General features: G+C 31.6%; 1 protein-coding gene across 3 annotated transcripts in view; it reads left to right on the top strand.

The window, feature by feature from the left end:
- Positions 1-17339, top strand: part of ELP1 (elongator complex protein 1) — a 54989-nt gene that overhangs the window by 23890 nt on the left and 13760 nt on the right. For all 3 annotated transcript variants that reach the window (XM_031945547.1, XM_031945549.1, XM_023497693.2), the window contains 13 exons: positions 225-407; positions 1790-1896; positions 2524-2627; positions 3585-3638; positions 3737-3842; positions 7572-7687; positions 8057-8130; positions 8504-8582; positions 9242-9321; positions 10247-10384; positions 12592-12677; positions 13074-13222; positions 15372-15495. In XM_031945547.1, the coding sequence (XP_031801407.1) occupies positions 225-407; positions 1790-1896; positions 2524-2627; positions 3585-3638; positions 3737-3842; positions 7572-7687; positions 8057-8130; positions 8504-8582; positions 9242-9321; positions 10247-10384; positions 12592-12677; positions 13074-13222; positions 15372-15495 (1400 nt within the window). The remainder of the gene's footprint in view (positions 1-224; positions 408-1789; positions 1897-2523; positions 2628-3584; positions 3639-3736; positions 3843-7571; positions 7688-8056; positions 8131-8503; positions 8583-9241; positions 9322-10246; positions 10385-12591; positions 12678-13073; positions 13223-15371; positions 15496-17339) is intronic.

The following is a 17339-nucleotide window of genomic DNA, read 5'->3' as shown; positions in this document are numbered from 1 at the left end:
TTGCATTATCATGTGATCGTTGCTTCAGGTTTTTGAGAGATGACTTATAAAAGTCATTAGCTATTCAGAACATAAAATATTTTAATAACAATATTAGTTTAAAATTTTAAAGACTACTTTAAATTTATATGGAGCAATTTCAAAAATTGTTTATGGATTACATTTTAAAAATTCATCTTTTAAAACTTTATTCATGTCTTGAATTTCTTGAATATTTCAAACAGAATTCAGTTTGAAAATAGAGAAGATCAGGAAGTAAATCCCCTGAACTTGTGCCTTCTCACTTGGATCCAAAAAGGTATTTTCTTGGCTGTCAGTCATTGTCAGACTGGTCCAAGCTCTGTTGTGCACCATTTGACTGTGGCCCCTTCTGAGACAGAGAACAAAAGTGGATGTCTGAATATCAGGTATTAGAAACTTTTGGATACTTTTGATTCATTGATGATAAAATGGAATGATGGTGTTTGAATGTTGAATTGACTGTCACTTGGTAATTCATTGATAGTACAGAGTTCAGTAGTATTTGCTTGAAAATCTGATAGGAAAACTAAGGAACATATATACTAAGCAGAGCCTGATAAATATATGAGAAGAATAAAAAAGAAAGTTTTAAGATTTTAGAAGAAAGGAGAACTCAGGTTCCCTTTCTGAAGATGAGAGAAAACAAAATACTCCAGTTGATTCTGGCTTTAAAAGATGAGTAAGATTTAAACAGGCAAATTTTGGGAATGGGAGTAAGAAAATAATTAGCATCCCCCTTCAGGCAGAGGGATGTATGAGTATAGGTTTTTGAAGCAGAAAAGGGCAAGTTGAATTCAGAAAATGACAGGCTAGTTTTACTACCTAAGTAGTAAATCTGATCTACTATGGGAAAAGGTGATTGGAGGCAGATCATTGATGATTTTGAATGCTAGGCTAAAGAACTTAAAATTTTATTCTTTTGGAAGTTTTTGAGTTGAGTGATTTGATCAGAAGTGCTGTATGTCAGATGAATTGGATTGGAGTGGTCAGAGGTCTGAGTCAAAAGATTGATAGGATAAAGGTGATCAGGAAGTAAATCCCCTGAACTTGTGCCTTCTCACTAGACCAAGAAGATACTTTCTTGTCTGTCAGGCATGATCAGGCTGGCCCATTCTCTGTTCACCATTTGACAGAAGTGGGCATCTGAATATCGGGTATTAGAAATTTTGGGGAGTGTTTTTGTTTTGTTAATAACAAAATGGTCAGGTGAATAGTAAAGAAATTGTATAAAAGGAATGGAAGGAAGATAGATAAATCTTAGATTCGGTTATCATGAATTTTCTACATTGAACAAGTAGGACTTTTGCCTGTGTTATAGCACAGAGTTTTTCCAACGGAAAAAGTCAATCTTTCTATGTTTATGTATTGACAAAAGTTTTTGTGATCAAGAAAGTAGTATACTACTACAAAAAACATAGTCCTCATTCAGTGTGTAATATTGCATCAGATGGAATTAAATATTTTTAGGTAGAGCTGTCAAAAATGTCATTTTATTTCAGATTTCAGGTTATCCCATATAGACACATAAAAAACAAGACATATAGTAACAGTAATTGTAAAATACACTGTTTACGTAGTACTTTACAATTTACAAAGTATTTCTCTCACAACTGTCAGATAGACAATCAGTTGTATTTAACTGGTGAGGAAATCAAGATATATAGAGAAGCTATTATGGAAATAGAAGTCATGCCATATGGAAACTGACTCTTACATTCCTTTCCTTGCTATAACAGAATATCATTTCTTCCTCTCTAATTTCTCTTAGCTCATCAGTGACTGTGGATGGAGTTGTAATCAGCCTGTGTTATAATCCCAAAACTAAATCAGTAGCACTTCAATTAGCTGATGGACAGATTCTCAAATATCTTTGGGGTAAGTATAAAAATTCTTACTGAATTATAAGTTTTATAAATTTAAATGAAAGAGTTTAGTTCTTGATCTTTTTAGTGTGTACCAATAAAAAATCAAATGCTGCATTATTTGTAACCATGGATTGGAACTTCCATCTGCTTTATCATTTTTGTTAGTCTTTTAGAAAAGTGTAATATATTTCATTGCGTCTTTCTCAGGGTTTGAATTCTTGCCTTTTAAAATGTTGTTTATATTGTTACTTGTAGCATTCCTCTTTTTGTGTGTTCTGGAGGTTATAAATTACCTTATCTACTATTTTAATATCTTTCCACATCACCTAATGTCAAGTGCCTTAAAACTTGTGCTATTGTGTCATTTGCATACAGAGAACTGTGGAAGTGGAAATTGAATGCAGATCAAAGCTTATTGTTTTCATTTTTTATTTCCTTGTTTTTTTCTTTGTGGTTTTTCCTTTTTGTTCTAATTTTTTTTTTTATCCCGACATGACTCATGATAATGTGTAAAAAATGAATGTACATGTGAAACCTAAATAAAAAAGAAAAAAATGTAGAGAAAAAAATCTTTTGCTATTGTTTCTTTAAAAGAAAAAAAAAATCCAAAAAGTAATGCTCCTGTGTTTATTTGTAGAAGCTCCAACTCCTGCTGTTGAAACATGGAAGGATCGTAGTGGTTTTGCTGTCCAGTTTCCCTATCCATGCACACAGACTACACTGGCTGTGATAGGCGGTGAAGTAAGTGATCCTGGGAAAGGATTTCTCTAAGAGAGAATGAGGTGCTAGAAACAAATCACTATATTCAACTGACTTTTTTGTATTTGGAATAGATATGGAAAGAATTTAATAAATATTTTTTTATTCAGTCATTAAGTGAATCAAGATGGAATCTAAAACTTATTGTGCAAGTACACATACCTGTTGCACCAACAAAATTTCAAGAGTGGATTTATTGGGTACTCACTTTTGGGATTCTATAGAATTGAATGGAAAGATAAAAAGTGTTCAGAAAGCACAGCTTAGGAAAAGCTGGTCATATAATATGTATATATCCTTTATGGAATGTTTTGGTAACCAGAACAAAAATTTAGATCCTTCCCATATAGAGTGCTATTTCTGTATATTTGAATGTACTTCAGTCAATTATTGCTCTTATCAATGTGGATATTTCTTTTCATGGTGCATCTTGCCATCCAGCTACACTTTCTCAACCATTGTGCATATTGGCCCATGTTTTTCTCATAAATTCCTCCCTGCACTGTTCACCCAACATTTTGGGAGCTTTCCTCCATGTTTTTTAAAACATGTGAACATCTAGATTAGATAGATCTTTAACATATCTTTAATCCTATTTTTACTTTCAGTTGATTTGTACCTCTTCAATTGTTATAATCAAACCGTTGGAGAAATTTTTTTTCTCATGGCAACCAAAGCAAACCTTTTTTTTTTTTTTTTTTTTATCAAAATTGGGATAGGAGGGTACATGTAAAGAGAAGTTTTATTTCAGATTGGCTCAACAAAATTCTTATTTTGTACCCAAAAAAAATGGACATTGGAAAGAGTTTGATATTTTTTTAAGGTGTGAAAATATCCAAGTGAGCTCTTTAGTAAAGATGGTATTCTTGTTACTTTCTGTACTCATTGGTGAAAAATTAAGGTGGACATGTCACTTTACATTTTCTTTTCTTTTTGTAGGAATGCATCCTAGGACTGACCGACAGGTGTCGCTTTTTCATTAATGATATTGAGGTATCTAGGCTAACTTTTTAAATTGATCCATTGATCAAAGCTTTGAGCATAGATAAAATGCTGACTTTCTCTCTCTTGCTTTACTCTCCGCTTTGTAGGTTGCATCAAATATCATGTCATTTGCAATATATGATGAATTTTTGCTGCTGACAACCCATTCTCATACCTGCCAGTGTCTCTACTTAAGAGATACTTCTTTTAAAGGTAAGCTTTCAGATAGGAATCATAATCAATTATGATAGAAATTATCTGTATCCTTCTAAAGACTTGGGTGATTTTGTATTCTTGCTTATTTTTTTAATTTTAATTTTTAAAATATGAAATCCTGGGAGTATTAGGAATCTTGAGGTGTAGTTTAGTCACTTCACTTATTTGTAGGTAGGTTAACTAAGCCTTCTAAACCATTTAAAGTCTTTCCCATGTCTCATTTGCAAAGTCCTTCAGAAGATAAAATTTTACAACTCTTAATATTCCCATTAGTAACTCATTCTGATGTTCAGTTGTTGTCTTGTCAGTAAATTTTATCATATATCTAACCTCCTAAATGTATCATTATACAAACTGTCTATTTTTTCATATTTTGTTTGCAGTAGCAATAAGAAAGTATTGCTTAACTAACATTTTTCTCTCTCAGCTTTACCATTATTTTATCCACTATCTGAAGGAGTCAGTCATATTCTAGTTTGCTAAAAGATAAGGTCCTTTCTTTTTCCTCTGTTTTCTTCTATATTTTAAAGGTTACTATTTTTAACTTATCCTGATATATTACATTTAATTTAATAAGGCCTCTCACTACCATCCTTTTTCATTTATCATTAACTCTTGGAGTCTTTTCTTTTTTTTAATGATGACCATTTTGCTTGAAATTTGAAAAGCTGTCTATAACTTATTTTATTTTTCCTTTTTTTTTTCTTTTTAACATTAAGAGGGTTCTAATCTATATTAGGGAAATAAACTTACTGGCAAAAATAAATATTCTCAGTTTTGCTTGAGGAGCAGAATATCCTGAATGGCAGAGTTCCCTAGTTATCTTTCTCCATCTCCAAAATAAGAGTCATTCTGAACATAAGGCCTTTTGTTATCTCACTCTTTGTAAAAAGGGTAGGATGGATATTATTAAGTAGAAAGATATTTCAGCTTATGTTCGATGTTTCCAAGGCACTAAAGAGCAGAAATTGATGTTTCATAAATTCTGTAGTTCCCATTCTTTATTCCTCTTTATTGAAGTTTGGGTGTCATCAGCCAGAGATAGCTCCTTCCACCCAACTTTGAAGATAAATCCTCCCAAGAGAAATAGACACTTCAAACATACCACACAACATCTCTGTTAGCAGTGGCCTTCACTTATTATATCAGATCACAAGACTGCCGGTAATTCAATTCTTGGGAGCTGATGAGTTCATTAGAGGGCTCAGGACAAAACCCTGAAGGATACCTTTAGGGGAGGGTATGATCTAGAAGAGAATCCAACAAAGGGGACAGAGGAATAGTCAGATAGGTAGAGAAGAGCCAGAATATAGAGAGAAAAGTATATCGAGGAGGAGTGAGTGCTTGACACTGACCAGCTGAAGAGAGGCCTAGGAGAATGAGTGAGAAAGGGCATTATATTCGACAACTAAGAGATTATTAGAAACTCTGGAGAGAAATTTCAGTGGAATAAAGTTGGCAATAAGATTTTAAAGGGTTAAGAATAGGATGGGAAGAGAGAGGAGAGATCCCTATTGTACACAGGCAGCCTTTTAAGGTCAGAAGAGAAATGGGATGATAGTTATCAGGGATGGCAGGATCAAGTAAAGACTTGAATTGTTCTGAATCTATTTTCTTTATTCAGCTATTAAAGTGGTTTTCCTAAAGTACAAGTTTGACCCTGTTCCCCTCCTCTTCACCCAATTCCACTATCTCTGTATTAACCTGCAGGATCAAATATCAAATTATGTTTGACATTTAAAGTCCTTTACAACCTGGCCCCTTCTTACCTTTTCAGTTTTCTTGTACTTTACTTCCTTCTGCTCTCACCACAATCCAGCTACAGTTGCCTGCTCACTGATCCTCATACAGGACACTCAGTCTCAAGACTATACCTTGGGCAGCAGTTTGGTTAGCTACAGGAAGCATGTTGAAACAGTGGGGAAAAGCTGGACTAGGAATCAGGAAGCCTGGGTCAGAATCCTAACACTAGTTTATGACCATGAGCAAGTTATATAAATTTTCTTGAGTGCCAATTTTCTTATAATGCACATTATTACCTTTATTTCAAAGAGAGTATTGCATAAACCTCAAAGTGCTATGTAATAGAAAGTTGTTATGATCACCCAAAATTTTAATAGAAATTATAAATTTTTTTTGAGGAAGAGACAGGAATAAACGTAACTTATTGCGTTAGATTTTTTCATTTTTTAATCAGTATTTTTAATCTTCAAATTTTTTGTTATTCTAAACTTAATAAACCCTAGCAGTCATTCACATTTTCATATATAAGAATAGAAAATTGAATTGAGTATGAAATCTAATTACATGACTATATTTTCATTTTGTTACCACAGTTTCAAAGCTGTTTCACTTGCCTGTTGATCTATGAAACTCGTGATTTCTTCTGAATTTTCTTAAAATATATTATTCATTTTTATTCCTTTTTTTTTTATTATTATTTCTAATACTAGCTTCTCTCTAATAGCCCTATATCTCCTTGGTCCAAAAAACATATTCCCAAACTAGTTAGTCAATAAGATAAATTCACATGTCCAAAAAGGTGTATTTCATTTTTCATCTCTAGTCTATCACCTTTCTGTCAAAAGATTGGAAGCATGATTCATTATCAGTCTTCTAGCATTGCAGTTGTTCATCATTTAACCAGAGCTCTCAAGTCTTTAGTAGTTTTTATTTAGTAGTCATTATATAAATTGTTTCCTGGTTCTGTTCATTTTTTCAGGTCCCTCTGAATCCCTTCCTATTGGCATTTTTTTTTTTATAATAATACTCTGTTACACTGATATACCATAATTCGTTCAGCCATTCCCAATCAGTATACATCTCCTCAGTTTCCAGTTCTTTACTACCACAAGAAATAGCTGCTATAAATATTTTCCTACTTATGGGTCTTTTCCCTCTTTCTGTCTCTTAAAAAATTTTTTATTTCTTTCTCTCTTTTTTAACTTTTTGGGGTTCATGCTTAGTAGTGGTATTACTGGGTCAAAGGATATTCAGAATTTACTTTTTGGGTATAGTTTCAAATTGTTCTAAAGAATGGTTAGATCAGTTTCTACTTCCATTAGCAATCTGTGGACCTGTTTTCTTGCAATGTCTCCAACAATAGTCATTTTCTCATTTTGTTGTCTGCTGATCTCATGGGTATGAGGGGCAATCTTGAGAGTTTTTTTTTTAATGTACATTTCTCTTATTAGTCATCTGAAGCATTTTTTTCATATGATTTTTGATAACTTTTTTTTGAGAATTACCTTTTCATATCCTTCAATCTTTTATCTGTTGGGGGAAATGGCTCTTGTTCTTATATATTTGAATCAGATTTGTATTTATCTTTGATATTCGTCTGAGAAAAAATTTTTTTTCACCCCATTAAGTTTTATTTTTTGGGGTTTTTGTTACATTGTTGTAGTAATTGTATATGTTATTTTTCTGGTACTATATGCCCCACTCTAAATTAGTTAATATAAACTTGTCCTTTACATTTCTGAATTTTTCATATTTGTTGTTTCTTGTGACATAATAATTCTTTGTTGTATTCATGGATGTTGATTGCATGTTAGTATGTCTTATAAATTGACTAAGTCTTCTTAATCTTCTATTTGATTCTGAGTACAATTTTGTGAAGTTCGTATACTATGTCTGCATCCTTTTTCTGTCCAGGCTTTTGCTACATATAGTTGGGTGATTATGGTAATTTTTCAGCTTGTTTTAACATTGTGGTGTTTTCAGCTTTCCAAGCAGGTTTAACTAACAATACTGCCTCTAATGAGGAAACTCTACGGAAAGTGGAAAGAGGCTCCCGCATTGTCACTGTTGTGCCACAGGACACAAAACTCGTACTACAGGTCAGCTTATTTTATTAGGTAATTTTTAGTATATAATTACACCAGAATTGAAAATATGTCCAGAGGAGAAGTTGTCCATAGCATTAATTAGAAGCCTGTCTTTGTGTCATCTCTGAACAACATAGACAACAGTCCTGCCCGCTAGGAACTTTGTTTGGAGTCTCTTCTTTCACTGATAGCAAAGCAAGAGAAGGTAGAGATTCATCTTCATCAGAGATAATTTAATGTTGAGCCTTTACTTTGTTTACAAGTCTGTGCTAGTGAGTGTGCACTCCCATCTCTCTTTGGACTGGGAAGCTATTATCTGTCTGCCTTTTTAAAAAAAAAAAACATAAAATGTAATACACTATTTACATAATTATGTTAAAGATGCCGAGGGGAAACTTAGAAGTTGTCTATCATCGAGCTCTGGTTTTAGCTCAGATTCGGAAGTGGTTAGACAGGTGAGTGCCATATATGGTTTTATCATTTAAAATATTTTATTACAATGATTGTGGGATTTTTTTATGGCATTAGGAAAATTTTAGAGCCTGAAAGAAAAATTGCCTTTGAACAGCCTTGTGAATTCTTTCTGTCTATGATTCCTGTCCCTATAATATCTAATAAGAAGTCCAATGAATTCTGGCACTTTATTCTTAATTTGTGGTCTTGCAAGTATAAATCCATCACTACATTCTTGTGATAGGAATTCTTATTTTTTTGCATATGGGAGATAACCTACTTGTAAGTTTTTCATTATAGTAAAAAAGTTCTGGTTTTAGTAAAATGAATTTTTCTGAAAAAAATAACATCCATTTTTTTTTCATCTTACCACAGACTTATGTTTAAAGAAGCATTCGAATGTATGAGAAAACTGAGAATTAATCTAAATTTAATTCATGACCATAATCCACAGGTAGATGTTTAAATCTCTAATATTTTCAAATATATATTCCTCAAATACATAAAGGAATAACAGTTAACTTCAATTGTACATTTAAATGTGTTTTGAAAAGAAATAATTTTTTTACATTGAATTGTCATTTCTATTATATTGGCTTTGCCTATCTATGAATAATTAATATTTAAATCTGACTGTATAAAAAGTATTTTACAATTATGTTCCATTTAATTCCTGGGTTTGCCTTTTAAGAAAAATTCAGTAGTGTTTTTCTGATTAAACATTCCCGTATTAATTATGTTGTGAAAGAAAAAATCCAAGAGGAGCAAAAAGTAAATCAAAAAAAAAAAAAAAGTGAAAACAGTATGTTTTGTTCTATATTCATTCTCCATAGTTCTCTTCCTGGATGCAGATGGAATTTTGAGAAGAAATAATTAAGGCTGAAATTAGAGAAGGAAAAAGATAAGGAAAATTTTCAAAGAACTGAAACTGACCAAGAATGCTTTAGTTATTGAATTAGAATGAGAGATTATACATAAAAATGTTTTAAAATTATACATTATACAATATCATGGAGTCATTTTAGAGCAGAAGTTCATTAACTCTAAACATGTCTTTTGTTTACCATCTTTCTGTGTTTTTTAATAAACAAATTTTTTTTGGCTTTTTGTCAGGCATTTCTTGAAAATGTGGAAACCTTTGTGAAGCAGATTGATTCTGTAAATCATATTAATCTGTTTTTCACAGAATTGAAGTAAGTATCTGGAGATTTCTTTTTTGATCCTTCTCCCTTCAAGCTTTTTATTAATTTAGAACTTGTGGGCTGTAAAGTAATTTATTTTCCTATATGGGAAATATTTGAATAAAAGCTAATAGAGATAATAGAGGGGTTATCTGTTAGGTGGGAGTTCATAAACAGCGATTTTTATGATTCCCTACAGGACCTGTAAGAGCCTATGATACTTTGTGAACGGTATTTCTTTTTTTTTTTTTTTTTTTTTTTTTTAAATAGCCTTTTATTTACAGGATATATGCATGGCTAACTTTACAGCATTAACAATTGCCAAACCTCTTGTTCCAATTTTTCACCTCTTACCCCCCCCACCCCCTCCCCTAGATGGCAGGATGACCAGTAGATGTTAAATATATTAAAATATAAATTAGATACACAATAAGTATACATGACCAAAACGTTATTTTGCTGTACAAAAAGAATCAGACTCTGAAATATTGTACAATTAGCTTGTGAAGGAAATCAAAAATGCAGGTGTGCATAAATATAGGGATTGGGAATTCAATGTAATGGTTTTTAGTCATCTCCCAGAGTTCTTTTTCTGGGCATAGCTGTGAACGGTATTTCTTAATTTTGAAAATTTGAATGACTTCTTTTGGGATCATGAGTAAAATGTAAAATTGGCATCTGGATTTTTTTATAGAGACAAATCCCAGATTTTGTATTCTTTAGAACTGTACTGTTGGTCTTTGCAACATTTTTTGTTTATTTAGGCGCATTTTGGTGTAAATTAGTAACTGGATTCACATAGTGGGGTTCAGTTAGTGATATTTCATATCTATACACATATACATATATATGTACATATATACTTTTATTCATGGTGTGTGTGTGTGTGTGTGTGTGTGTGTATTTATATGTAGACACATACTTTTTTTTTTTTAAGGGAAGAAGACATTACAAAGACTATGTATCCTCCTCCAGTTGCCAAAAGTATCCCAATGACCAGAAGTCCTGACGATAAAAAAGTAGACCTTATCTGTGATGCCATGAGAATAGCCATGCAGAACATAAATCCTCACAAGTATGTATACTATACAGTAAGAGAAATGATGAAATAGTAGGAGTATGGAATTACGCTTGTATTCCTTTGATGTTCATCAAAATGGGACGTTACTATTGTATTTTGTATGTACAGACAGTTCTCACTCTATGTAAGTCTTCATTATCAAATTCAAGACCCCTATTGCAACCTCACATTAGGAATCCTTTGTGCTCCGGGCATTAAAGTTGTTCTGGCTCTGGGAAGGATGCACCAGGCACTGAAGCTGAACTGTAGAGCCACATGAAACTCTGAGACAGGAAGGGAAGGAGATGTATACAGAAAGTAAGAACCTTATACCCAAGAATCTAGTTCAAAGTTTATTATGGTTTACCATAAGAGTAAGAATAGTAATTGTAGAAAGGTCCTTTGGCTTGTGATCAGAAGACCAGGTTCAGGTCTTGAGTCTGAATCTTAATATCCAACACGAACTCTCTCAGGGTCTAGGTATTCTGATTTGGAGAATGGGAAGAAAAATACATTATCTTATCTACTCTTTTTTTATATATATACTTTTCAGTAGTTTATTTGTCTGATTATATATAAAAATACTTTTCAGCATTCATTTTGTAAGATTTGGAGTTCCAATTTTTTCTCGTTCTCTCCCTTTATTTATCCATTTCAAGACAGCAAGCAATCTGGATATAGTCATGCATGTATAGTCATTTTAAACATAGTCCCGTATTAGTGATGTTGTTGTACTGTTTATCTCAAAATATTGTTGTGTTGCTTTTGCAAACTTTAGAACTCTATTGTATGAACGTAAGATGATTTTTTTCACCATGGAGAATATTGTCATGATTTTGTCTTTAAGACGAGATAGTGAACTCAAATGTAAATTTTAATAACAAGAATTGGCATATTTATCAACTCTATGTTGGTCTTGAAATCTCAAAGTAAAGGCAATAAAACAATCATTTATTTTGAGAGGGGAGAATTTTTTTGATCTGAACAAATCCTTTACAGTTAAAAAATGTCTATTGAATAATTCTTACTTGTTGGATTGCATAGCAAATACAGAGAAAAACAAATCCAGATATTTGCAAATTTAATTGTGAGGCAATATCAAAACTTATGAACAGTTGAATAATGATAAAAGCCAATGGTACAAGACATATTACTAGACTGCATATGATTAATTGCCAAAGAGCGACAGAGACAACAAATCCTAAAAGATCTTTATGTTATTGAGTGGCCCAGAAAGATGTCACAGGAAGGATAGATCTTGACCTGGACCTTGAAAGAAGTAAAGAACTTGGATAAACAAGGAGGAAGACTTTCTTGAAAAAGGGAAGTATGAGCAAATTGATGGATGGTCAAGAAACTAGTAGACTTCTTGAGTAAACCAACAGAAGTACATAAGGGATATAGGAAAATAATGGAACAAAAAGGGTAAATAGATAAGTTGAGGTAAGTTTAAAGACTACTAGTTAGGGAATTTGGACTTCATCTTGCACTTGTGGGGGAAAATAGAAAGTATTTAAACAGTTGAGAGACTTATACAAAATAGTATTTTAGGGTGTTCATTATGGTGATAGTTGTTCAAGATGAACTAAAGAAGGAATAATGTGGAGGCAGGAAGAATTATTTCATTAGAGTAATATGAAAGTTTACAACATACTATTGTTTTCTTTCAGATAAAAGTAAGTAAAAAAATTAACATCAGGAATTTATTCCTAAAAGCAATTTCCAGAGTCTATAATGTAGTAACATACCCAGAGCCACTCCATTCTATTGTTTTTAACATTTGACAGTATTAGACAATGTTATTTTAAGTTTATAATGGTAACTAATTCAATGAAAGATTCTAAAATTCCTTTTGAATCTCAAAAAAAATATTCAATTATTTTTGTGGTTTAACGTCAATCATATTTTAGTATAGCCTAATTTTTTTAAAATTGGAGATCTTGCATATGACATAAATTTCAGTTAATTAAAAGACCCTAGTCACTCAAACAATAAATTAAGCTTTACAAGATGTGTCTAAGATACTCTAATCTGTCTTGATTATAGATAAACATGATTTTACTGTAGGCAGACTTTTAGTATTAATATTGCAATTTTTACCTGAAAAAGGAGGATCAGAAATGAAAACTTTCTACATAAAAAGTCAAATGAAGTCTCTGGTAATACTAATTAACTGCATGAAGAATTGCTTTTCATTATTTTTTTTCCTTTTTTCATCTTAGGTACTGCCTATGTATACTGACTTCTCACATAAAAAAGACTAAACCAGAACTGGAAATTGTCCTGCAGAAGGTCCATGAGCTTCAAGGTACAACAACAATGTGTTAATGTTACTATTTTAATGCATCCTTAATTTCCTACAAATCTTTCTGTTAGCTGTTCCATTGGCACTAGAAAATAACTAAATTATTTTTTAGATAACAGTAAATCATCATAGTAATGCATGCATATGAGAAAATATCAGGTAGGAAAGAGGGAAGGCAGAGTTAGTTTTGCATGTTGTCCACAAAAGATGAGGAAAATTTATATTCAGATGGTGTCAACCCTGTCAAAATCTGAATACTCTTTTACAGCTTAAACTACAGACTACTGTTTTCTCCAGATCTGTCGTGTAGTAGCATATTAACATAAAACTTAATGTTAAACCTAACATAGTTATTATTGTCTTTTGCATTGTTGACTTGTGATTTTTAAATAATTATAGGAAATACTCCATCTTCTCCTGATGCTGTGAGTGCAGAGGAAGCCTTAAAATACTTATTGCTTTTGGTGGATGTCAATGAATTATATGACCATTCTTTAGGGACGTATGATTTTGACTTGGTGCTTATGGTAGCTCAGAAGTCACAGAAGGTATGAATAATATCCATAATTTTTTATTTTTTTATCTTTTTATCCCTGCAACCTTGATAGTGGCAGTTGGAATTTTATTCCAAAAAAATTGATAGAAATGATGAAATTAAAGAATTTTTTTCAAAATAGTATGTTAAATAGTTGATGCTAATTAAGCATAAGTATGCTATATGCCATTCTGAAAAATGGAAAGGATTGTTTCTTACTAGTCCCAAATTTTACTTGGATTAAATTATGATTTCTTGTAAAGCTAATATTACTGATACTGAGGTACTTTTTGCTTTTGCATATGAATCAAAGATCCTGAGGATAAAATTTACCCACATCTTTCTAACTTCTTCAAGCACATATAATGGATATACCCTACTTTTTTTCCCCAAAAAATTAAGTATGAACAGCCTATTTATATTCAGTCTGCTCTTCCAGAGAGGATTTAAATGAGTTGCCCAGTGGCTCAGAGTGCTGTAGTGACATCACAAAATCTAAGAGTTGGAAGAGATACTTCAAGGGTTGACAAATTAAACCCATGACTTCCAAGAACTGATTTTAAAGGCTTTCTGTAAAAGATGCCTCATTCTCCCCATTCCCTACCCATCCTGTAGTAGTTCATTGGACGGCTCTCATAGGCTACTCCTCTTTGCAACTACTAGTCATTGGCTTTCTCTTAATGCTTCCAAAGACAGCAGAAATGTTTCAGTTAAGCAGCAGAGTAGATGGAGCTCAGTATTTGGAGTCAAGGGGTCTGAGCTCAGCTTCTGCTCCAAATATTTGCTCATTATGTGATCCTTGGCAAGTTTGCAAGGATTCAAATGAATTAACTTTTGCAAAGTGTTTTGAAAACTTTAAAAAAGTACCACATAAATATCAGCCATTAGTCATTATTATTATTTGCTACCATGTCATATTGTTGCCTCATGTTGAGCTTGTGGTCTACTAAAATCTTTAAATCTTTTTCACACAAACGATTGTTTAGCTTTGCTTCTATCCCCATTCTACTTTTGTAATGCTGGAGTTTTCAACCCAAGTAGAAAACTTTAGATATATCCAAGTTGAATTTCTTCTTACACAGTTCAGTTCATTATCATGTAGAGATTTTTTTGGCTCCAGTTTTTGTCATGTAATTAGCTGTCTCTCCAAGTTTCACATCCTCTTCAAATTAATCAGTTTTCTATCTGTGCCTTCATCTGAGTCATGAATAAAAAAAAAAATGTTGCCCAGGATTGGACCAAGCATAAATTCTTTGGGCATTCCACTAGTTACCCCTCTTAAAGTTATCAGTGACCCATTAGTGACACCTCTTTGGTTCTTGTCATCCACCCAACTGAAATTATGTTGAAAAGAAGGACCATATAGCTTTATCATGTTAAGAGCTGATATAGAGATTTTACAAGTTATTTTATCTAACCTCCTCATTGTATGAGGAAACTGAGGATAAGATTTAAGTAATTTAGATAAGCTCATACAACTGATAAGAGGCAGAGCCAAGATTTTAATCAATATCCTAAGTGGAATTTTGGACTTGGAGTCAGGGAGACCTGGATTTGAATCTTATAGAAAATAAGGCATAGACATTTAATTTAGCCTCAGTTTCTTTGTCTGCAAATTATGAGTAAAAATAACACTTAACTTATGAATAATTGTGAGAATCAAACTATATACAAAGCACTTTGCAAACCTTTAAGGACTCTTTTTATTGTTATTTTTTTACACTAAAATCGGTGCTCTTTCCATTAAAACCATACTGTTTCCCTCTCTCTTCTGTTTTGTGTAAATCTTCTATTGCTCGGTGTGGTTTTGAAGATTGGCACTCAGTAAATACTTGATTAATAAGTTCTAAGACTTGTTTATTAATGTGATCTTGGCATAAATTCAATTTATTTCATAATTAGAAATAAACATTTGAAAACAAAAGGAATATAGTGAGAAATCCATTGTAATTATCTTTTAGGTGGGAACCTTGATTTTATTAGAGCTACAAAATAAAGCATGAGAATGAGGTGATGAGATGAAATTTTAGTAAATATTAAAATATATTGTTCTGCATAAGAAGTAAACATCATTTACATTTTTGAAAAATTTAGGCTAAGTTGACATGTATTATTTGATATTCAAGAAAAAGGAATATAGCAATCTTTGTTTGGTTCTTTAGGATCCCAAAGAATATCTTCCATTTCTAAACACACTTAAAAAGATGGAAACCAATTATCAACGTTACACAATAGATAAGCATTTGAAACGGTATGAAAAAGCCATTGGCCACCTCAGCAAATGTGGTAAGTCTATGACAATACTGGTTATGTTGCTTTACTGTTAAATTTTTAAAAAGATAACATTGATAATAAAGTCATGCAAAATAGATTATAATTTCTGTCTAAAACCTGTCTTGTTTATTGTAACTGCATATATTACATTAACCAGCTAAATATATTATTAAAATGTTGCACATAATTCAGAATTTTAAAAATTGAATCATTTAAATTTAATTAAGGGACATGGAGACTTAAATTTTTTAACTATAAATTTAATCATCATTAATAAAGAGTGAAATAAACACAAAATTTAAGAAATAAAGTCATACGCAAAATCTATCATTACATTCTTTCAAATAAACAAAACAAAAAACCACTAACAAATTAAATGTATTTTCTGTTTTCTTCCTTCTTAAACACTGTAGCTACTTGTCTTTTAAAAATGTAATTACAGTTTGACATCAAAAAAATCATATCACTTTATATCTAAGACCTGGTCATTTAAAAAATTATTTGTAATGAGGCCCTGCAACAGAATGGTATAAGTGTCCAAGGAAATGTTACAGTAGTAGAAACAGTAGAACCTAGCAACATACTAGGTTCTTGTTAAAAAAAAAAAAAAATTATGTAAATTAGTAAGCATAAAAAAACTATCAAATACACATAAAAAGTAAGGCATTAAAAACACTTAATTAGCAGTACAGAAACAGAAAACAGATAACAGAAACAAGATAATAGAAAATGTGTTCATTCTTAGTCCCTTCCAATTCTGTCCAAAGTTTCACTGCCTTTGGCTTTCTTCTTTTGTATATATTTGTATCTACATGTGTGTGAATATAAACTGGTGTATACAAAAATATACACATGTATGTATATGTACATGTGTGTAATCAATGTAGTCACTTCAATTCCACTTATTTTGCCTTGCGATCTTCTATGTGTGTCTTTGCAGTTTTTCTTGTAGTCATATTTCTTCTCCCCTTTTAAAAACAATATTCATGATAATTAACCCTAATATATTAAGCCATTTTCTAATTGTTATGCATATTAGACTGTTTCCAATTTTTAAAATTATTATAAAAAATGTAGCTAATGAATATTTTTGCATAGTGATGGATACTTTTTTTTTTTCCTATTGATAAGTGCATTTTGTAATATTTTTAGAAGGTCCTAGTACAGAAATTGGAGGGTAGAAAGATAGAATTAAGATTCTTGTATTTTGCTGGGTTGCTTTCTAAAATATTTGTATGAGTTTTATAAGTTTTCTTTTTTCTTCTTCTAGTGTTTTGATTTGCATTTCTATGACTATTAAGAAATTTGAGCTTTGTTTCCTGTGGCTGTTAATGTATTTGTATTGCCTCCTTCATAAATTGTCCACATACATCCTTTGAGTTCATTGAAAGTTTATTATTAGTCTAAAAGAGATATTTTAATTAAAGTTCAGGTTCTTTATAACAGATTTTCCTAACACGGGACACTGCATCATTTCATTCAGTTTGACTTCATGAAATGTTTATGATATAAAAGCTTCAATTTGTTTATTCTTAAAGATTGAATTTAATTTAAAATCATACCCAAGAGCCACTAGTAGAAACTGTATTTTTTCATTTAATGAAAAAAGTTTTTCTCTCAATTTTGAATGTTTTTAACAGAAAAACATTACTTTTATTAGCTTTTGGAAAATCTTAAATAGCAATGCTGCTGCACTGTTGAATAATCTCTGAAACACCTTTAAGAGATTTGAACAAAATGATGCAGAATTCTAAATCTTCTAGTTCAGTGATTCTTAACCTGGGTCTGGAATTTGCATTTTGTTTTGTTTTTTAAATTGTATTTCAGTGTAATTGTTTCCTTTCAGTATAATAATT

The sequence above is a fragment of the Sarcophilus harrisii genome, chromosome 1, assembly GCF_902635505.1.
Source record: "Sarcophilus harrisii chromosome 1, mSarHar1.11, whole genome shotgun sequence".
NCBI lineage: Eukaryota > Metazoa > Chordata > Mammalia > Dasyuromorphia > Dasyuridae > Sarcophilus > Sarcophilus harrisii.
Note: the sequence above shows the minus strand (reverse complement) of the source record. Positions and strands in the feature narration are given on the sequence as shown.